Source organism: Zonotrichia albicollis (assembly GCF_047830755.1).
Source record: "Zonotrichia albicollis isolate bZonAlb1 chromosome Z unlocalized genomic scaffold, bZonAlb1.hap1 SUPER_Z_unloc_1, whole genome shotgun sequence".
NCBI classification, from domain to species: domain Eukaryota; kingdom Metazoa; phylum Chordata; class Aves; order Passeriformes; family Passerellidae; genus Zonotrichia; species Zonotrichia albicollis.
In genome coordinates this window covers 570,184-592,301 of record NW_027428339.1, presented here as the reverse complement: position 1 = coordinate 592,301, position 22,118 = coordinate 570,184, and the positions used below count along the sequence as shown (strand labels likewise).

Here is a 22,118-nt window from a genome sequence, read left to right as displayed (position 1 = left end):
AAAACCCTAAACCACTTATTTCTGATGGTCTAGCTGCTAGAAATGGCTACATCCTCTTGGTAGAGGGATGAAGCAGGGGCAGAGTCCTGGTTCTTTCAAGAACACATAAATATTTTTGCCTTATGTGACTGATAGGAACAAAGAATCTAGAAAAGATTGGGAGTTTGGATGTCATTTTTGGGCTGGCCTCTGGAATTTGCCTGTTTCAAGGCTGAATTCTGTGCAGGATTTCTGTGTGTTCCTTGGGTGTGGAACACAGGCTTTTATATATCACCCACTTTCATCAGATACAAGAGGAACAGTCTTTAATTTTGATTTTGCTTAAACTAGAAGGAAAAGACATAGATTTAAAGCAAAGGAAGTGACAGCATGTGTACTTAGTTAGCGGCTGTTTTGCATGTTCTCCTGAAGCCTGGGGCTGCTGCCATCAACAAAAAGCAGTAAGTGTCTGAACGGCAATAGAGCACCTGCCTGGGGCAGAATCCCTCTGGGCTGAGCTGTGCCTTTTGTCACCAGGCTCTCCTGCGTTTCTCAGCAGCTCCAATAGGCCCAGTAGCTTTTGAAGCCCTCTTTGTTATCTTCGATCTCAACGTGGGAAAGCCTTTTGCTGACTGTGAAGCTGAGAGCTGGAGGGCAAGACCTCTTAGCAGTCTCTCCCCAAGCCAGTCCTCGCCTTTCTCAATCCTGTGAAAGCATCAGTTCTAGGCACAAAATTATGTTAGAAACATTTCTAGAGGGATCAAAGCCTACAGCAAAGTCAGGGAAGCTTCTTTTTAGTAAAGCCCAACAGCACAAAGCTTAACAGGTACCACTTTCCATACACTTGGAGAAGACCCTTGAGACCTAACACTGGAAAAATCAGTGTTTACAAAGTTCCAGCTAGGATAATTTTAAATAAAGATGTAGTTGTTACTTGGAATTCACAATTCTGAGTGATAGTTTCAAAAAGAAAGAGTTTCTTGTTCAGTCACTAATAATCCAGGATTTCAGAATGTCCTGTGGTGGTTTTTTTCTTGTTGTTTGGCTTTGGGGTTTTTTGGTTTGGTTTGGTTTTGGGGTTTTTTTGGTGGCTTTTTTTCGTGATGTTTTGTTTTTGTTTTTGCTCTATTTTTTAATAGTAATAGGTCTGCTTTAATTAGAAAGGCTGTAATATAGATTAAGGCATTAGGCAAATTGGAATCCTCCCATCTCTCAGTTCTCATCGAAATGATGAGACTGCTGGGAGAACCATTTAGATAATCAAAATTCCAGAATGTTGCATTAAGGCACGTTCAGTCATTGCAGTAGGATAAATGCTCAAAACCCAAACTCACGAACTTTGGAAACCTAGCAGGTGATTTTCTTTCTCAAAATAGACTATGACCTAGGTAGCAGATCCTGGAAATCTCCGCCTGAGTAGAGTTGGTGAGGGTAACGATGTGACTAAAGGTTAGGAAGATAAGGACTAACAGAAACAATCTAGACCCAAAAGGTATCCATACTGTTTTCTGGCATACAGATTCAGGTTTTTCACCCTTTATCTGCAGTTAGGATTACAAACAGCAGGTGTTTTATGCAGCACCAAAGCAGGGGTCTAGATGGAGACAGCCTGGGGAAGAACGGACAGAAACCCAGAAGAAAGTACACTAGGAAGATCTGACTTGCTTTCTTTGGGGTTACTTCCTTGAAATAAAGCAAGCATAACAGTGATGCCTCATTCATCTGCAGGATAAACCAACCATAGGAAGAGGGGCTGAAGAAAAACCACACAAAATATTTCTGTCCAGTGGGATAAAATATTCATGGATAAAAAGAATAAGGGGTTTGGCTTAATGAAGAATTCAAGTTTTCAAATCTCAGATCTGAGGGCTTTCCGCTCAGTAGCCTGAATTTTGCTGTTTTCCTATGGCTTTTGAGTCAAGCAGGTTTTAAATTCAGATCCAGGGAATGTTGTGATCTCTGTGAAAGTGAGAGCAAACTTCAAGACTGAAGATGTCAAAATGCTATTGCACACTACAATTGATTTTTGTGTGTGTGTGTGTACAATTAGCTTAAAGTATTAATGGAAAAAGTAGGTAGTTGCATCTAATGATTTTTTTGGAGTAATCTGAACCATCTGCCTCTATATATTAAGGAGTTCTTTCTTTAATCCAGATTATGGCTGACAAACTGGTTTTGGCATTCACGTTTCACTAGCACTGTGCCCTTGAAGAGCTGATGTGGCTGTAGAAACTCTCTCGCCTACAACTGTTGTGTTTGAAAACATTTTCTGTTTGGCTTTCTGGGAGTTGTTTTCTTATAGCTCCTTTTTTTTTTTCTTTTTTTTCTTTTTTTTTTTTTTGGTTTTTTGGGTTTTTTCCTTTTTTTGAGAAGATGGCCTTTCTAATGAAAAGTATGTTGAGCAACCAGGTAAAGAATTTGGGACTTGGAGGTGGAGGGGACGAAAGCAAAGAAGAAAGCACCCCTTCTGATCCAGCAGCAGCTGCAGGAATGACCAGAGAGGAGTATGAGGAATATCAAAAGCAAATGGTTGAGGAGAAGTGAGTACCTGTTCCCTTATTATGAGTATGGGGCTGATTCTTGGTAACTATGTGCACATAAAAATAACCCAAGAAAAAGCCAAACATGCTGCTCTTCAGTATTTTTTTTAAAAAGTAGATGAATCTTTGCTAGAAAGACTTTCCAAAATAAAAGTTCCCCAGTTGGAAATGGTAAAATATTAAATTTCCTCTTCCTGCCCCCCCTGTCCCCCATCTTGTAACTCTCTCCTATGCTTTCCTGCTCTCTCCACAGCTTGATATGCTGGACTCATTCCTAGGTGATGTTAATTTATCTAGAAACATTTTCCAAGATGCTTGCAGTGCAGGATTTAATTCTCTACTGTATATGACTTGTTCTAGAACTCCACGTGGAGTACACTTTCAATATGTAATATTTCATTGTCCACATTTATTATGGCAGACCAGAAAAAGTACCGAGTGCTCATTTATCTTGAGCAAAGGTTTAAGATGGTTAATTTTTTTTTCTAAAATCTACTAAATAAAGCAGAACTTTAAAACCAATTAAGTCTCAATTTTGTCAGTAAAGACAATCTTTATCAATTGCTGTGTTTATGAAAACAAGTAAAATGGAAGACTTGGCATGTGTAGGAGTTCAAACCATGCATAATTATAAATAAAACGATTGACTTTTAAATCTCAAATGCATCTGTTCCTCTAATGGTCAATTACATAATGGTTGTGTAAATCCTTCTTGTAAGATGATTATAGGTGCCAGGTTAATGACCGATGGAATTTGAGGTATCCAGGTCTGTATTTAGCATCCGACATTTCAATCAGGAAGCCCTGAAGAGGTCTCCTTTGGTCTGGAAAAAAAAAACCAGAATGTTTTGCTCTGCCTTTTGTCAAGCGATATCTAAAAAAGAAATGACCACCTGCTGGCAGGAAGCTGCTTTAGCGAGACTGAGAAGAAGCACAGGATTCCTGGGATAGGGAAATGCCTGGGAAAAGAATTACTTGTGTGCTGTTTTAAGTGGGGCATGTGTCCTATCCCTGCGGAATGTACTGAGGAAGCAGGGCAGGAATACCCCCGTATTCAAGGACAGCTTGAAATTCTGAGAGAAAAAATCATCTCTGGGTGAGGTGTGGTGCTGTGTCAGAAGGCGCTGCCATGGGCAGAGCACGCTCCTGTTCCAAGGCCCCAGGGATTTTGCCCAGCGCTCAGCTGTGCAGGAGTGGAGACCAGAAGAGTAAATATGCCCTGCTGAACTTGTGCTCAGGCAGTTTAGAACCAGTAACCAACCAGGCTTTGGGCACTTCTCAGATTTTAGATTTGTTTGTGGGGGTTTTGTTCTTAGAGGAAGAGAAATCCAAACACTCATTTTGGAAGCAGAGGAAAAGTAGTATTTCATTTTGGAAGTAGCTTTTACATGCCAGAATACCTATACTGAAACATGTTGCCAAAAATCTTTGAGGAGACACATTTTGCAAATAAATGCATATGTAATCCAAAATAAAAAATGGTGCAGACCAGTTCTTAAATCTAAGGAAAACATTTTATAAAATCACAGATTAAGTCAGTGCTCTTCCATACAGGGAAGCTTCAGAATTCATTGCTCTTATGAAACAAATGCGCAAAGAAAGACGAGGAAAATTCACAGTAACAGGAGCACAGGAAGTGTGGCCCTTTGGCATCACTTTATTGCTATTGCTCCTTTTTTGCCTTTGGACAAGTTACTTATCTTGGGGAATAACTCCCAAGTGTGGCTTTTTGCAGCCAAGAAACTGGTTTAGTTCAAAAGATTGTTTTTATTAGCATCTTGAGGGAACATTTTTTTCTGATTTCCAGGATGGAAAGAGATGCAGCATTTGCACAGAAAAAAGCAGAGCGAGCTGTTCTGAGGGTTCACCTGAGAGAAAAGTACAGACTGCCCAAGGTAAGCCTGTAGCTCATGAGCTCTTCTAGTCCAGAGGCCAAATTTCAACCAATTTTAAACTGCCCATTCTTTTTTCTTTAGTGATCTTGGCACTGTCAAATATTTTCAGGAAAACCAAAATATTGAAAGTAAAAGCTTCAAGCAACACATTTCAAATAATTTTTAAAATTATTGTGTTATTTTGTAGGCTTCTGCCAGGGGGAGCAGAGAGGTAATACAGGACAGAGTACTCTTTCCAGGGGTTCGGATCACACATTTGCTCTGATCTGTCACTACTGGGAAGATGTTGGCATATTTCATTTATACCCCTCAAGGATATGTGCTTCTTAGCAATTTGAAAGTTTATTTGTATTACTCACCTGCCAGCTCTGAGTCATTACCACTCATTTTCTGATCAGTACTTTCCCATGCTTTTTGATTAATTAAAATGGAGAAAGGTAAAGAATCTCTCTCCTGTAAATTTAGCTGCTAAAAAATGTAGTGCTTAATCCAAACCAGTCATTTAGGGACTCATCATACACAGAAAGAAAGCAGCACCCGTAGCCTCATCTAGCCAAACTTTTAAATAAGCATTCAGGGTGGAGTTGGGTCACCTCCCAGTGGCTGTGTCACTTCCAGAGGGAAGACAGGTGACATCTGAACTCAGGTAAGATGTATTCCACCCCTAAGAGCCTGGTGCTCTAGCTGGACAACATACCCTGAGGGTGAGTTTAATTACAGAAAGATTAATTATGCAAAAAAATTAAGTCCAAGATTTTAAGTGATTGATTGGATTGGAGGCCTAAGTCTCTAAACACCAGCATTTTAATTAGCAGCTGAGGAGTAAAATATCATTAGGCCTTGCCTTCCTTTTGGAGGCATGGGCTGCCACAGCTCCTGAACAGCTTCACCCAGCGTCTGGCCAGGGCTTGCAGCTGCAAGAGGGGCTGCTCTGGAAAACTCCAGGATACTCGAGTATCCAGCTCTCAGCTAAACATCACTGGATGTCTGTGGTTTTCAAATTCTCCCACTAGCAGTGCGTTTTACAGCTGGAGATGGCGTCCAGGTCACCAGTCCCCCTTGGCAGAGCTCTCAGAGACACACGAATATGCAGTGGTGCTCTGACCCATCTCCAGGAGGATCTTGGCTTTGGCATGTACCAAGTGCTCTCTGGGGCCATATTTCAGTAATAACAGTAGAATATTTGTCTCCAAGGTAGGAGAGTAGCTCTAAGCCAGAAAACAATATTGCAGGACACGTTTTCCTGCATTCGTTTCTCCCTATATAGCATTTCTTGGTTTTCATCAGCCCTTATGAAAACACGTTATAGCAGGAAGAAAATGAAACTTCTACATGCATGCTAATGTGTCCCTGTAAAACAATTCAGTGCTGTAATACAACACACTGGCAGCAAATGCTCTCAGGCTGGTGATAATGCACTAAATATTTTGGAAGTTGAAAGTAATTTCAGGTAGCCTAGTATGGTCTAGAAACACTGAATATCCCCAGTATCAATCACTAGCAAGCATTTTAAGTAAAAGCATGAAATTCAGGACTAAGCAGGGCCCCCCTTTGCCATGTAAAATCTAAAGCTCCATGCTATCTGGGCCAGATTTGTAAGGGAAAGTAGACCCTTAATGAACCTAATCCTATTAACAGAGTTGTCAACTTAGGTTTGTCATCAGAAAGATGTTTTTGGCCATGAGACACTTGATCTATGGACAACTTTTTCATCTTTGGTGTATTCAGTGCCTCACATGTATATAAAACATTTTTTAAACTATATAAATATAGACATTAATATTTTAACAATAATTTTTTTTTAAACTCACCAAACTGTCTTATCCCCTTGCTGCCTCTTTCCTGAGCTGGGACTCAGTAATCAATTAATTTCTGCAAGGTCTAAACACAGGGGCATGAGCTGATGGTGAGCTGTGGAAAAAGGAGTCCCAAGGCAGCTGCCAGCAGGGAGCAGTCCCCCTCCCCAGCTCGGTGCCCCAGGCTGTGATCTCTGGGTTCTCTGAGGCTGTTCCTGGGCAGGAAGGCTGCTGGTTCCAATATTTGGCTCCTTGTAGCTACTTGCAAGGTACTTGCAGCCTTTCAATGGCAAAAGGACGGTGTTGCTGCTGTATTGCTGATTTAATCCCACCTGCAGGTCAAGGCAAGGTGAACCCTGATTTTGGATGTTACTGGTGCATTACAGGTGATGAATCATAGATAAGGTCTGGAGTCAGCTACCTAAGGACCTCTGCACATAAGCATAGGCAAATGTCATGGCAGGATAAGTCAGGCACAAGGAAAGCAGTGGACATGGAGCTGTCTAATGTTAAACTGTATCATTTACCTGTGGGAGCCAGAGAAGTAATTTCCCCTGCGATGGTCAGATAGTGACCATGTCCTGCTTGCACTATCTTAATCCTTCTCCCTCTCTCATTCACCTTTTTTCTCATTTCTGTGCACAATGCTACAAAATAAAGTTGGTATGCTTGAACTGGACCCTTGCACCTTAATTTGAGCAGAGGGCTTTTCTGTCAAACTGTAACAAAGCAGGTATTTAGACAGTTTTCTGCTCACACCTACCTGTGTATCATTGTATATGTAAAGAACTCTCTTGCATCTATAGCAAAACAGATCTGGGACTGGCTACATCAGAGGCATAATCAGGGTCAAAAAACATTACCATGCACTCAGACTCCACCGCCAGTGCTGCTGAATTGTCAGAATAATGTCTGACCCAGTTTTGGCCTGGGCACTCTCCCAGGCAGTTCCCACGGCCAGTTTGGGAGCTGGGACAGGCGTTCCCAATGGCAGTTAGATGGGACCACCCTGTTTGGTAGGGCAGCAGAGTTCAATAGCATCCCCGTGGGTTTTCCCAGGCCAGCTGGCCTTGGGGCAAGAGACCAGCGCCAGGCATATTTAATTTAGTAAAATAGATGTTGGTTCTCTGCTCACTTTTCCATTTCAAATCCAAGTAAACAGGAATCAAACGCTCAAATGTTAGAAGGAAGCGGAGAGGCCGTACATGCATCATGTGCTTCTTTGCTTCTTGTTGAGCAGCCCCACGCTGTTGAAGCTCATTTTAGGCCTATTAAAGCTAAATGCCAAGTGGGTAGAGGCAGGTGGCTTGGGCAGAATTGTACTGCTTTAGGCTATATCTCAGTATATTTGTTTTTGGTCAGAGAACACTTTGAAGCCCCAAACTGTTGCACATCACATCCCAGACTTCCATAGGACATTGGGCTTTGGTGCAAGAACATGCCAGACAATTGTTCACATTGACAAAGATGTGAATCACTACAGCAGTGTTCAGTGATTATGCCTTAAGCTGGAAATAATTCTAAAGGAAAGAACATGTGTGATTGTCTGATTAGGGGCAATTGTTCAGTAATTAACATTTTTTTATCATCCTCTACTGCTGCTGGTGAGGATTTCAAAAGGGCTAACTCCTCTGATAGTTGCTGAATAAAAGCTTAAAACCATTTTTCATGCTACACAATTAATAAAAAATACCTCTTCTGTTCAGGAGATTGTTTCTAGCTCCCTCAGATCTGACTCCAGCAACCCTTATCAAAAAGGTGAGGAGATATCCTCACCCACTTTATCCACATAGCAGTAACAATCCTGCTAGAGCTCCCTACAGTTTCACAGGACATATGGGGGAAAATCAGATTAAAGGGAAGTACAGTCATTGCAAACAGAAAACGTGGAAATATGGAACCATAAATAGTGGTTATGCAGCTGACCACCCCCAGCCTGCCTGTCCTTGCTGTGGCCTGCAACAACGCAGACATTGCTCATATATGTCCTTGCATTCATTTGTCCTTTCATTCATGCAAAACCCAGACCCCTCACTCTAAAAAACACCTCCTGCTGATAGCATTGCTGCTTATTCATATCAGGCCTTTGCTGCTGTCATGGTTAATTTTGGAGATGTAATGAGGCATTAATGCTTATCTTTGATGTGTGAACTGTGTCGAAATATCCTGTTCTTCTGAGCTCTGGATCCATCAGAATCCACCAGAAAATGTGAACAAAATCACCATTGTTTGAAAAACTGACATAATCCCACTGATGGAGTGTTTCAGTGGGCAGGCAGGAAGCAAGTGTGTGTAGTGCTTACTGCATCTCAGCCCTTTTAATTGCTTAACTAGTTTCTTCTCCTGTCCCCTTTTGCTTTCTCAGACTCACAACCAACCTCCCTCCTCTCTTTTGTTGTCCAAGTCCTCCTATTACCCCATGTTTCGGTTCTCACTAAAAACCTAAAAAAGAACAAAACAAGAGGCTCATTGGTAGATCCTGGGAGAGCAGAAATAATCTCATCTGCTGGTTTTGTTTCCTGCTTTAGAGTGAATTGGATGAGAATCAAATACAGATGGCTGGAGATGATGTGGGATTGCCAGAAGACCTTCAGAAGATGGTGGCAGAAGATCAGGAGGAGGAAGAAGACAAGGACTCTATCCTGGGCCAGCTGCAGAACATCCAGAATATGGACATGGATGCCATCAAAGAGAAGGCACAAGCCACCTTCACTGAGATGAAACAGGCAGCTGAGCAGAAATGTTCCATGATGTAGAAGAGCCACCACTGCCCAAAGGCTGTAACTTCAGTCTTGTGTTGCTGGGGATGCAGAGGGAGAGCAGGCAGAGGGAAGCGCTTAGCTCTAGAGCATTCCATGTAAATATAGAAAAGTGATGAGAGAGAGACTTAAAACCCTGAGGGGAGAGTAAAATTTTACCTGCTGGGACTGCCTAGAAAGAAGTTAGAATTGATCCTCAGTTTTTAACATAACTTTTTCCCCCATGGAAAAAAAAATGACTTTAAAACAATGAATATCGGAGAAAAAAATGTGCCTTTTTCCATTTTTTCCACATGACTGAAATGCTATTAAATGTGTATGTTTGAACAAAATCGTACTTCTGATACATCACATAGAGGTAACCACTCATTTAATCCTGCTTTCAGAAATAAACATACATATTTCTTATAAGAACATGTCTGTTTCAAGCATCTTGAGGCAAACACAGTGCTCAGATATTGACAATTGCTACAAAACCTTGATTTTTAGAATCCTCTCAGTATTAAGTGTAGCAAAAGGCAAAAAGTGAAGCATGTAACTCAACAGCTTGGGCCAAAAATGTTGTCATATACACTGAGTGGGGGCTTGGAGGAAATAAGGCTTGGTGGCTCTCAGTGAGCTCTGCTCTGGGGCAGTGCAGGCTTCTCCAGCCTGCTTTCGTTCCCCGGCCTCTCAAAGCACTTCAAACACCAAGGGACAGCAGTGGCTCTCTGCTTGTCTGCTCTGTGTGCCAAATTCTGGGGCTGGGGGTACCGGCGCAGGGCTAAAAGCAGCTCCCCACACTGGTTCTGGGAGTTGGCTCCATCGAAGGCTAAACATGGAAGGTTATGCCAGGGTGGGGCACCTAAACCTAAGGAAAGGCATAGCTCTCACTAATGTTAAATCTGCCTGTGCCTATGGGACATGCAGGCTGCTACTCACAAGGAATTCTAGAAAATTAATGGCTTTGTAAGTTCTCCAGGAGCTAGCCTGGAAATTAAATTTGGAAATTAATACATGTAGCACCTTCCTACAGGTTTATAAGTCTCTTTCTCTCTCTCTCTCTTTCTGCCTCTAGCCAATCAAGTAAAAATGATAATTTTAAATTAACAAATTCACTAAGTATGATTTACCTCCTTTCTTTCTCTTTTCCTTCTTTCCTTGCTTGCTTCCTTCCTCTTCTCTTTGTCTTTTCTCCCTCCCCTCCCCTCCCCTTGCTTGAAAACCTGTTATCCATTTTCTTCCCCATTGTAGCATTAAGAAAATATGGTTTTTTTCTTGCTCATTTCCTTCTTACCTAGGAAACACAGAGTTTACAAGTTCTGACCTTCCCTGCTCTTTCCAGAGGATGTTCTAGTGCATTAAATGGCTCTCATCTGACAAGTAATTTCTTTAGTGGACAGAACCTATCTCCAGCAGGTCCCTTAAGCATCAGAGCTGTTTTGCCTAAAATCACCAAGACTTCAGATCTGATTTCTTCCTCTTGGGACTCTGCTCTCACATGGCCCCACAGAATCAAATTATCTATGTGGAAAGACAAGCGGGGTCTTTTAGGAGGTCTTTATGTAAAGACAAAGTATATAAAATAGTCACCAGCTCAACTCAACCAGCCTGAGGTTTGTGAGGCTCAATGCATTTCCCTCTGCATTGGTATAAACCTGGGGGCTGTCTCCACACTGTTGTGTTGCTTTACAGACTGAATTGTCCTATCTATAAAACACCAAAATAAACAAGCCTAAGGGTTTTGACCTTTGAATTAAAATGTGCTTGGGACATCCCAAAAATCTTACTGAAAGCATCTGGTGCTTTAAAGGATCTAATTAAATTTGTCAGCAGATATAGGATCAGCATTTTCACAGTTTAAAGGGTCAGAGAAGAAAGTACAGTCAGAATCACCAAACAAACGATTAATGAGATTCCAAAAAAAGTGTCAGGGCTGGCAGAGACAAGCGGGACGGGGAGGTGGCTTGGGACTGGCACAGGATGGGCGCCCAGCCCACTGAAGCGCTGCTGGTGCAGGAGGGAGCTGCCTGAGGCAGCACTGTTAGACCAGAGCTGCCACATTGAGTCTGGAGCGGCAGGGCCAGGGCAGGGGGGGAATCTGCGCTGCCCTCAGCAGGAGCCTGATCTCCAGCTCCCGGCAGCGCCTGCAGGGCTCATCCCCCCCACCGGCTGTTCCCAGCTCCAGCCGCTAGGCACAGGCCTGGGGAGGCACATGAGTGCATGCAGGAGGTGGTGAGGCCACCCCAGGCACATGCAGCCCTCAAGGTGCTCAGCCCGGGGGACAGGGCACAGGGCAGCCACCGCATGTGCCGGTATGCGGGTCTGGGAATGTTTGTGCTCACATCTGTGCACGAATGCTGGTGTGCACGCAGCTGTGCACGTGGGAGAATGGACAGGGACATGTCTGTGTGTCCGTGTATCTCTGTCAGGAACAGATTAAAGGGCTAGGTCACATGGCAGCTACTGCTGGACCGACCCTACCTGGGATTTGGGTTCTTAGAGTTAATAGGATCGCTGGAGCTCAAGGCCGTCATCCCATCAAGATAAATGTCTCTAGTGCCCACTCTTAAGCAATCCGAATTCAATTAGGCTAATTGGAAAACAAGTAAAGAAGGATTGTGTTAATATAGCCTTATAGCATGAACCTCCCCTCTCTCCCTATGGGCACGGCAGGCCCAAACGCCAGCACCCTCGCACCCAGCCCATGGTGCCCCCACCAGAAAGGGCTGCCTGGCTCCCAGAGCCTGTTCTACACCCACAGCCTGGACAGACAGCAGGACGAGATCTCTGTGACACTCCTGGGTGCCAGACAGGATTCTGGGGGGTGAGAAAACACAGCTGATTCTCCTGGGCAGATCAAGCAAAGTCTCAGCAGAAAAACAACAAAAGTGTGAGCAATACAGTGACAGGAGGAGACAGTGTCCTCATGCATTATGCTTCCAAGAAGGTTCTGAAACTGCGCCCCTAGGAATTTTTGGGGAGGAAAAATTCCTTTTTTTGGGTTGCTTTTATCAATCTGCTGGATGATACAGAGCATACAAACTGCAGGAGGGTACAGGTTCACTCTAGGTGAATATTTCCTCCTTTTCCTTGCTTCCCTCCTGTTGATTTGCAGTCTAACCTTGGACGCCCCATTTATCTTTCAGGGAGGTTCCCCCCTGCTGCACATCTTTGGAGATGTGATGGAGAGTGATGTCTCTCCTGTAGTGTGACTTCAAATCTCTGCTCTGCAAGGCAGTAATTATTTCACCTGGACATAAAAAAAAGGCAGGAGAAAAGGAAGGAGGAACCTGCGGCATTTCATGGTGCTGATTTCATTGCATGAAACCACATCCCATGCATATGTCTCAACAGTGACTACAGGATGAAAATTACTTCTCTTTACTCTTCGCTGTACACATGGAAGGAGGTACAGCAGACAGCTGCACTTTACAGATGGTCCATCTTGAGAACTTCTGTTACGCTCCAAACATAACTTCAGCAGAAATTTTAATAAAGCATTGCAAAAAAAAAAAAAAAAGGTGATGAAATGGGGATACCCCTTGGAAAGGCAAGTAACAAACGCTGCCTGTTTCATCCCCTAACAAATACTCTCAAATTTGATTCTGGTTGCCCCCACAAGTTCCCAAAGGTCAATAGTCTTTGTAAAGCTGGGAGGTACCACAGGATCAGTTTCTGAGGCTTCACACTAATACAATACAAATCCCAGAGGGCTGCAAGCAATTCAACTGACAGCCGGGACATCAGACCCAAAGGGAAAAGTTCAGTTACCATTCTTTGCCCATCTAAACCCTCTGTGCAATCAGAGGAACCATTAGACTTCTTCCCTCCCTGGAGCACTGTAATGCCTCAGTAATGCCTCACTGTAATGCCTCACACAGTCTGTGCCTGAAGCATGGCAAGAGAGAAAAGACAGATCTAGAGCTGGAAGAGTCAGAGTTCTCTCTGCTCTGCTACACGGTTATGGGGGTTTTTTCCCGGTATTTTTTCCAATTGGGATCAAGGGAGTGGCTTCCTCTTTCAACAATCCCACTCGCCTGCCAGAAGGATGCTACAGTGACAAACGTAGCTCCACACGGAAAACGCAAGTGGAATATTCTACTGCTGAGCAAAGAGGAGCCTTCTCTGTCAGGGAGGAAGGTCTCTTGTGTCCTGTGTGGGACTCGAGCACCGTGCTCCAGGGCTGGAAAGCTTTTTTTCTGCCTTCATATTGTCATTAACAGCAAAAAACCCGAGTATTGACCCTGTAACGGACAACTTTGACAGGTACCCCAAAAGCAGCATCTGTGCCAGGATCCAATGCCCTTTAGGGCACTGACTAAAGGGGGTTTGCCCCTTCATCTCGCATTCCTATCTTTCCTAACTATAACAAGCAAAACTGATTCCTAATTTTGCCCAGGACTTCTGGAGGGACAGGTGTGTTTTGTGCTGATTTTGAGTGCTGTAAACCCCCAGCTTCAAATTAGAAGAAATTAGGGACATTGCACAGCTCATTCATCTTCACTAATAGAGTTCCTGGGAAACACACATGTAGATTAAAGGAACACAATGGCCCCTCGCTGATTGCTTTGAGTACCCTCCAATGTCCCTACAATGGTATTGACTGGCTCTTTATAGTGTCCACAAAAGCCACACTAACCTTTTCTTGTCTCTTCTGTTGGCCTCTTCCCTCTGTGCAAACGGAGGTCTGAGTTCTTTCGGCCTCAAACCAACCCCCAAGCAGTCAGTGGTGAACTGAGGCAAACCTCACCCGAAGCTAGGAAAAGCCGTGCACTCCTAAAAAAAATCTACTTTGGGACATCAGAACACAAACTTGCAAAAGGTGTGGACGCTGGCAAAAGCAAGCACTGCCAACCTTTGAAGTGATTCCTCTGAAAAAATAATACATGATATGGAGCCAGATAGGGAAGAAGGGGAATAAAAAAATGCAGATTTATTGAGAGAGGTCATACTTATTAGACTAGCTAATATATCTGGAAGAACAAGCAGTAGCAGTGGTGCTTTTCTTCCACATTCGCACCCTCAGGCTCCAAACGGAAGCATCTTAAAGCTAAGTGTAGACTGAAAATCACTCTGGATGTTACTGCGTTTGTCACGTAAACAAGTTGGGACAAAAGGTAACTGGTGCCTCAGAGGAACTGGGAAGTGCTGGTGTGAAAATGACAGAAAGACAAAAGCAGGGAAAAGATCGATGCAGGATACGTGATGCTGTTATCTGGTTGGTTCTGTGGAAGGTCCACGTCTTCCACCAAGTCAAGTACAAAGAGAAATGTGTGGGATTTGGGTCCCTGCCTCACCTACAAAAACATTCTGTTCATCCCCCATGAACCTATGCCCTGCCTGCTACCGCCCCCAGCCCCACTCGCATCGTGGAGTACAGGGTCACCGAATCAGCTCTTCTCACAGGCTCTGTCCTGAAAACTTCCTCGCAAATATTGCTTAGAGCTTCCTCGGGTTTGTGAAGTCCGAAAGGCTGAGCCCACCGCCTGCGTCCATCCTGCCCGGAAGCACCCGGTCTGTGAAATGCCTTTGGAGGCAATCGGGCGCAGGGCGAGTGTCCCGCAGAGCACCAGCGCAGCGGCTTTTACCCCAGAGCCCCCGAGTCGGGCCGGGGCCGCGGATCGTCCCGCAGGGCAGCGTTCGAGCGGCCGCCGTGAAACCGGCGCACCTACAAACCGCCCTGGAGGGACCTGGGCTCAGGCCGTCGGACAAGAGAAGCGCTGCGAGGCTCCCACAGCCGCCGACCGGCGCGGGGCTGTGCCGGGGACCCGCTGTCCCCCGGCCCGGCTCCTCCGGGCTCCCGCCCCTTCCCGTCCCGTTCGCCGAGTCCCTTTTACCGCGCCCCCGGCAGCGGCTGCCGCGGCTCCCGCCGTCCCGGCTCTGTCCCCCCGTGCCCGGCGCGCCTCTCGCCGCCCGTCCCACCGCGGTTTCCGACAGCGCTGCCCCGGTCCCGGGGCTCCGACCGCGGCGCTCGCCCCGGGCCAGCCCCCGGCTGCAGGGGGGGCCGCCCCGCTCCGCCTCGGGGGCCCCGGATGGCATCGCCCGGCGCCGTCTGGGGCTGGGACTGGGGCCGGGGCCGGGGCCGGCGGGGAGGGGCGGGGCGGCCGGCGGGGGCCGGGGGATGCCCTGCCTCCCCCTCCGTGCCGAAGAGGTGCGGGGGCCTCGCCTTCCCTCTCGCTTACCGCCCCCTGGCACTCCTCCCCCGCCCCAAGGAGGCCAGCCCGCCCGGCGACACCGTGCCAGACTTGCCCGCGCCGCCCTGAGGCCGGGTGAGACCGCAGCGGCGCGGCGGAGCCCCGGGCCAGCAGCCTCATGCACCCGCCCGGCGCCCCGCTCGCCATGGCCGAGGGCGCCTTCTCGCTGGCCGCCCCGGCGGCGCGGAGCCCCGGCGGAAACCCGTCGAGGCTTCACAGCATCGAGGCTATCCTGGGGTTCACCAAGGAAGACGGGCTGCTGGGCGCCTTCCCGCCCGACGGCAGCGCCAAGGAGGCGGACCGGCGCGGGCCCCGGCACTGCCTGCCCAAGATGCCCGGAGAGCAGCCACCGGCCGAGCCCCAGGGCCGCGCTGAGCGCTTCCAAGGTGAGCGCTGTGGACGAGCGCAGGGTGCCGGGGGGCGGACGGGTGGGCGCCGCTCCCCCGCGCCCCCGGGCAAGCCCCGCGGGGAGATCCCGTCGGTGACCCCCCGTCTTCCCCTCGCAGAGCCGTACTGTCCCGGCAGCGCCAGCCCCGAGTTGCCCGCTGGCAGCAGCGGCGAGGGGAAGCCGTCGGAAGAGGAACAGCCCAAGAAGAAACACCGGCGAAACCGCACCACCTTCACCACGTACCAGCTTCACGAGTTGGAGCGTGCCTTTGAGAAGTCCCATTACCCCGACGTGTACAGCCGCGAGGAGCTGGCCATGAAGGTCAATCTGCCCGAAGTCCGCGTCCAGGTAACGCCCGGCCCGGCTCCCCGCCACGGCCCGGCCCGACGCGCCCGGGCGCAGCCCCGCGGTCCCGGCGGCCGGAGCAGCCCGGGTGCGGCCGCGGGCCCGTGACCGCAGCGCGGCTCCGGCCGCACTCGGGGCCCCGCCGGAGCGCTGGGCAGGGCTGCCGCACGGCCGCGACCCGGCCCGGCCGGCGGGACAGCGCGGGGTCCGGGGCAGAGCTGCGTCCGGCAGCCGCCTCGTCGGTGCTGCTGCCGCCTTTGAGCGGCGTGTCCCGGCCCGGCGCCGCTGAATCTGCTGTGTGCCAGGGCAGTGGCGGGTGGATGAGCGGGCCCGCTCCACTGCGGGACTGCTCTCCACCGAGCGCGGGGCTGTGGGTCGGGGAAGAACGCCCGAGCCCCCCAAATTCCCTTTTGCCTCAGCTCGGCAAGGTGTGTTTCCCTCACTCTGTTCTGCATGCACCGCTGCAGCCAGAGGTGAGCCTCTTTCCGCCGCCTGGGGCCTGGCTGATACAGCTCTGCTTGCAGGTTTGGTTTCAGAACAGAAGGGCTAAGTGGAGGCGGCAGGAGAAATTGGAGGTGACCTCCATGAAGCTGCAGGACTCGCCCATCCTCTCATTCAACCGCTCGCCGCAGGCAGCGCCCATGGGTCCTCTGAGCAGCAGCCTGCCCCTGGAGACGTGGCTCAGCCCGCCGGTGCCCAGCAGCACGGCCCTGCAGAGCCTGCCCGGCTTCGTGGCCTCGCCGCAGAGCCTGCCCGGCAGCTACACGCCACCGCCCTTCCTGAACTCTCCGGCGGTGACCCACGCGCTGCAGCCCCTGGGGGCCATGGGGCCGCCGCCGCCTTATCAGTGTGGGGCCACCTTTGTGGACAAGTTCCCTTTGGATGAGGCAGACCCACGCAACACCAGCATTGCCGCCCTGCGGCTGAAGGCCAAGGAGCACATCCAGTCCATCGGCAAGCCCTGGCAGACAATCTGAACTCCCTCTCAGCACCTGGGAGAAAGCCATGGGGAAGGCGCATCCCAGAACGTCTGAAGGACATCCTTACCCTGCTTTGGCTGCCACGGATGGATGGCCAGGCACAGGAGGGCTGTCCCTTACACTCACCTTTCCCCTATGCCTTGACTTGCTTTTGTATTTTGTGGTCCTTTTAATTCCCTTTTCCACAACCCCTGAAAAGTTAGGGGCCTGATCATAGCTTAGGAAAAACAGTTTCTTTTGCTCTCCCTCCTTGGCTGGATGCTTTAGTTGCAATAAAAGCTACAGTAGGGCAAAGAGCTATGTAAGGTGGCTGGGAGCTCAGGACTGTTGTACCTGGGGAGGGGGTTCTACTTTTACACCATTAAATGGTACCATCTGCATGGAGGCTGTGTATCATGTTTCTGAACCCAAACGGGCATCTTGGGCTGGAGCCTCTGCTCCGTGTGATGTGCGGAGGGGTGGGAGATGCCCGGCTGTGGGCTCTTCTCTATCCTCCATCAACAGAACCCTGCCCAAGCTGCCTGTGGCATTGGGCCCTGCGTCCCCGTGATGGACAGTGTGCACAGATGGGAGTGGGCAGGGGGGGCTCAGAGCCCTTGCAGTCCTTGGGCCAGGCACACTACCCCCACCATTGGCCTTGTGGAGCAGTGCCAGGCTCAGGGGGGCTCTGCAGGCCAGAGTCAGTGGCAGTGCTTGCCTCTGCAAAGAAGGGGAATGGCCGGACCCCCAGGGCTCCTGCCCCCTGCAGCCCAGCTGCCCACAGGGACAGACAGACGGTCTCGGGCACTGACACCCGGCTGGGGCCTGGCAGGCTCATCCTGCCCGCTCTGGCTGCCCAGGACAGCCCCTGGGGGCTGGCACAGAGCTGGGCCGTGCCCGCTCCCCTGCCCACCCAGTGCCCATCGCCAGGCTGCCCCAACTAAAACTGCGGCATCTTTATTTTTCATTATCTCCGTTACTGCCTGTAATGGGGCTGAGAAGCTGTAATGAAACACCCCTTCTCCTCTGCTGGGCATGGGGTGCTCTACACACTCGGGAGGTTGTGGCAATTAATGTTTCTCATTAGGGAAGAGAGAAGGATGCACAAGTGCCCTCATTGTGTCCTGGGGATGATTCAATGCAGACTGGGAGACCTCTCCTTTCACCATTTCCCACTCGTTGTGGCCAGACAAAGGCCGGCGTCTAATTATATTTTCACAATCTGTGCGTATCTTTTAAGAGTCCAGTCAGAAACAAGTATGTCAGCCTTGTTCAGCTTCACTTCAGAGAGCTTTTTAACCTCAGACAGCAGTTTCTAAACATCCCTTCATAGCTTTCTCCCCCATCTCCCCCATAGCAGCCTCCATCTATTGTATTGAGAGCTTCTTTTACAGATAATAGGAATCCCTCTTGTTTTCAAACGCCTTTTCCTCTGTCCCCAGCCTCCCTGCAGATCCAACCTGCCTCTCTGGACCAGAGCACCATTCAGGACCCCCAGCTTCCCTGCCCTGAGCTGTGCTGGTTCCCGGCACGCAGGGAAGCCAAGTGGTTCCCCCTCAGTCTGGGGGGAATGAAGCCCTGCTGGGGGAGACTGTCCTGCTGGGCTCTGGACTTGACAGTTCTACTGTGTGTGCATTTGTGGTTGGTGCCCACCTTTCCCAGCACACGTCTCTTTGCTTCCTTGGCAGACAGAGGAAGTGCTGCCAGGAAAAGAACTGCCGTTGCTGTCAGGACAAGGCAGGTATTTTGCTAACTTTAGTAAAGACACCTGAAGGACAACAAAAATTTGATTGCTTCAGTTTTTAGGTCTTATTCTAGTGGTCCTTTCACAGGTAAGCTTTGCTTGCATCGCCAGTTGCAAGAAGACATGGCATTTTTGGTGGCTGCAAGAGAATAATTTCTCTTGGTGTGCTTGAGAAGTGTCTGCTTAGCCTGGTTCGTGTCAGTAGGAGACACACACTAATGAGTGACTGCACAGGCTCTGCACACTCCTCCTTCTCAGGGTAGGAACAATCTCACTTGTCATTTCTTGGCTACAGGCCAGCTGTGGCTCTGAAGCTGGAAACCCTCCTGCAGGTAAGCACATTAAATTGCTGCCCTAAAGTTCTCGCCTGTCCTTATTGCTCATGGTTAATAGGCAACTCCCCAAGATTTCAATAGTGCTTTCCCGTATTTTGGCACTACTACCCTCCCTTTCTCTTACCTATAGTTCTTCTGTATCCTGTAAAGCCGTTGGAAAGAAGCCCTCTAATTCCTGATCAGCTGTCAGCAGCGCTGGTGCTTGGTTACTTGAGGTAGTCAAAGACTGGCAGTAGATAAAACCACAATGACAGGGCAGCACAAGGAGCAGCTGAAGATACCTGCTCACTTTTAATAAGGTCCTGATCCAGCATCTGCAAACAAATAAAGATTATGGCAAGATACGGTGGTTGTTCTTTTATTGGCATATTAAACTAGTCTTTCTTACACCTTTTACAGGTGAACCCTGTAAGTGGGTCGACTTGGTGCAGTCATGTAGTCAAGGAAAGCTGAGAGTTTATTGCTAAAATGAATATTTTACCAGCTACACAGAAGTGGGCAAATAAAGAGAGAGAGGCATATGCAAACACATCTTTCTTCTAGCCTGTCTGGTTTTCTGTGTTCCTACACTTTCTTTCAAATTGTCCCATTCCATTTTAAAAGCCCATTTGTTCATTTTGTTGTAAATATCTTCTCCTCCTTAATTGGGTGCTGAGTCTAATAATCCTGCCTCGGCTTGTTAACTGTACAATACCAGTCAGAGTTAATGACCCATTAGCGATTAATTCCTTAAACAGCATCTAATTGCTCACTGTAAAACCTTTTCTTAAAACTGGATTAAATCATCTAGATCCTTAACCACTTCTTTACTCTAACTTTGCTAAGGCTATTAGCATGGCCTTCTGAGTGGTCTGTTTCTTCATGTGCTTAAACTGTATTAGCAACATAGTATTTTTAGTGCCCATACTTGACTTCTTTTCAACACCTGAAGTTGGAATAAGGAAGAATAATACAGAAAAAAGACTACCAGAGAATGAGTAATTATGAAGAAAATGCCATGACGGAATTTGTTCACAAGAGTGTAATCTGGTCTCCCTTCCTTCTCTCTATCCCTGCTCAAAATCCTATCCATGGTCAAGAAAACTAGCAGATACCTGAGCTCTTTAATTTTGACTTGAGGTTCAGCTCATTGGCGTCCCGGTGGAGCAGGACTGTCTCTGTGTGCAGGAGGGACCCTCGGTCTCTGCTGGGTGGCTCGGAAGCTGTCATTCCCTCCGGAGCAGCAGGCTGGCTGCTGTGTGTGCTACTGCCGGTGCAGCTCACAGCCCCTGTGACATGAAAACACACGTTGCTCAGCCATAGTTTGAATTTCTGTTACCAGCTGCTGGCGTTGAGGGCAATACTGTTCCTTTCCTCTGCACAGAGAGTTGAGCGATCTTGTTTCCATCTGCCCTGGCTACATCTGACAGGCATTTCAATTATGGACATTCAGTTTCTTACTATTGCAACATCTCAAGGAGTTGCTCAAAGCTCCGGGTTTCCTTTCCTCATCTCTAGGGACGTACTATGAGCAGGCATTAATTCAAGTGCTTTCCCTTCAGCTACATTGTTTTAGCTTCTCTCTTCTATGCAGTCAGCCGTCCTTCTCTGTCGCTGCTATAAACCTTGGGACTTCCTTCAGTAGTTTGACAGCCACAGTGTACCCACCCGCAAAATGCTAGCATTGGAGAAAATAGTGGAACAAAAGAAAACCAAAAAACCCCAAACAAACAATGAAACAAAAACCCCCAAACAAACAAGAACCTAAAACCCCCAAACAAACAACACCCCCCACAAAACAAAAACAAACAAAACTAAACCAAACAAAACCCCAAACAAACAAACAAAAAACCCCACAAAAAACAACAACAACAACAAAAAATTAAACCAAAATCTCGTTAGACCAGGACGCTGACATTACCAGTCTCTCTAGTAAAATTAATACTGTGTCTCCTCTCTAAGCATCTGCGTTCTGCCAAGGCCTTATGTCAAAACTGGCTGACATTTGGCAGTCATCCCTCTGTCATATGACACTTCTGCCCCATAACGATTGGGATTGCAGCGCCGGGCATTGTGGTGCGACTGAGATACGGCAAACAGCCTCAGCCACGGGGCTCACCTGGCACCGGAGCGCACCGGGACGCCCCGCAAGGCTGGGGCTCAGCCGGTCCCGGGCTCACCGGAGCGCTCCCCTCACGGCCGGGGCTCGGCCGGTGTCAGGCTCAGCCGGTCCCGGGCTCACCGGAGCGCTCCCCTCACGGCCGGGGCTCGGCCGGTATCAGGCTCAGCCGGTCTCAGGGCACAGCCGGTCCCGGGGCTCCCCGGAGCACTCCCCTCATGGCCGGGGCTCAGCCGGTCCCGGGCTCACCGGAGCGCTCCCCTCACGGCCGGGGATCGGCGGTGTCAGGGCTCAGCCGGTCCCGGGGCTCCCCGGAGCGCTCCCCTCACGGCCGGCGCTCAGCCGGTCTCAGGGCACAGCCAGTCCCAGGCTCCCCGGAGCGCTCCCCTCACGGCCGGGGCTCGGCCGGTATCAGGCTCCCCGGAGCGCTCCCCTCACGGCCGGGGCTCGGCCGGTATCAGGCTCCCCGGAGCGCTCCCCTCACGGCCGGGGCTCGGCCGGTGTCAGGCTCCCCGGAGCGCTCCCCTCACGGCCGGGGCTCGGCCGGTATCAGGCTCCCCGGAGCGCTCCCCTCACGGCCGGGGCTCGGCCGGTATCAGGCTCCCCGGAGCGCTCCCCTCATGGCCGGGGCTCGGCCGGTATCAGGCTCCCCGGAGCGCTCCCCTCACGGCCGGGGCTCGGCCGGTATCAGGCTCCCCGGAGCGCTCCCCTCATGGCCGGGGCTCGGCCGGTATCAGGCTCCCCGGAGCGCTCCCCTCACGGCAGGGGAACGGCCGGTATCAGGCTCCCCGGAGCGCTCCCCTCACGGCCGGTGCTCGGCCGGTATCAGGCTCACCGGAGCGCTCCCCTCATGGCCGGGCAGAGGGCGCCCTCTGGCGGACGGCCAGGGCTCGGCCGGTATCAGGCTTCCCGGAGCGCTCCCCTCATGACTGGGCAGAGGGCGCCATCTGGCGGACGCGGCGAGAGCAGGCGGTGGGGCCCGTCCCGGGCCGGGTTCCGTCCCGGGCACGGCGGAGCTGCCGCAGCGGGCCGGGGCCGCGGGCACAGCGTCACCTCCCGGGCACACACCGGGCACGGCGGAGCTGCCGCAGCGGGCCGGGGCCG

At 49.5% G+C, this 22,118-nt stretch overlaps 2 protein-coding genes and 1 long non-coding RNA gene across 5 annotated transcripts; 2 read left to right on the top strand and 1 right to left on the bottom strand.

Moving 5' to 3' along the window:
* Window positions 1-279: 279 nt before the first annotated feature.
* LOC141727323 (uncharacterized) lies at window positions 280-21,736 on the bottom strand. 3 transcript variants are annotated; one of them, XR_012578344.1, is made up of 4 exons: window positions 21,138-21,736; window positions 20,011-20,184; window positions 19,041-19,230; window positions 280-3,343 (listed from the first exon to the last, which is right to left on the bottom strand). It is a non-coding gene; the product is annotated as an uncharacterized LOC141727323 (long non-coding RNA). The 3 variants fall into 3 exon arrangements; XR_012578343.1 differs by having other exon boundaries at window positions 21,015-21,148; XR_012578345.1 differs by lacking the exon at window positions 21,138-21,736 and adding an exon at window positions 21,076-21,106.
* Window positions 2,344-9,096, top strand: CPLX4 (complexin 4). The gene is made up of 3 exons (XM_005495952.3): window positions 2,344-2,519; window positions 4,327-4,414; window positions 8,739-9,096. Exons 1-3 carry the CDS (start codon window positions 2,353-2,355, stop codon window positions 8,964-8,966), a joined length of 483 nt encoding a protein of 160 aa, XP_005496009.1. The 5' UTR covers window positions 2,344-2,352; the 3' UTR covers window positions 8,967-9,096.
* On the top strand, window positions 14,946-17,250 carry LOC141727321 (retinal homeobox protein Rx2). Its single transcript, XM_074533795.1, has 3 exons — window positions 14,946-15,531; window positions 15,652-15,881; window positions 16,403-17,250. Exons 1-3 carry the CDS (start codon window positions 15,264-15,266, stop codon window positions 16,853-16,855), a joined length of 951 nt encoding a protein of 316 aa, XP_074389896.1. The 5' UTR covers window positions 14,946-15,263; the 3' UTR covers window positions 16,856-17,250.
* Window positions 21,737-22,118: the final 382 nt, after the last annotated feature.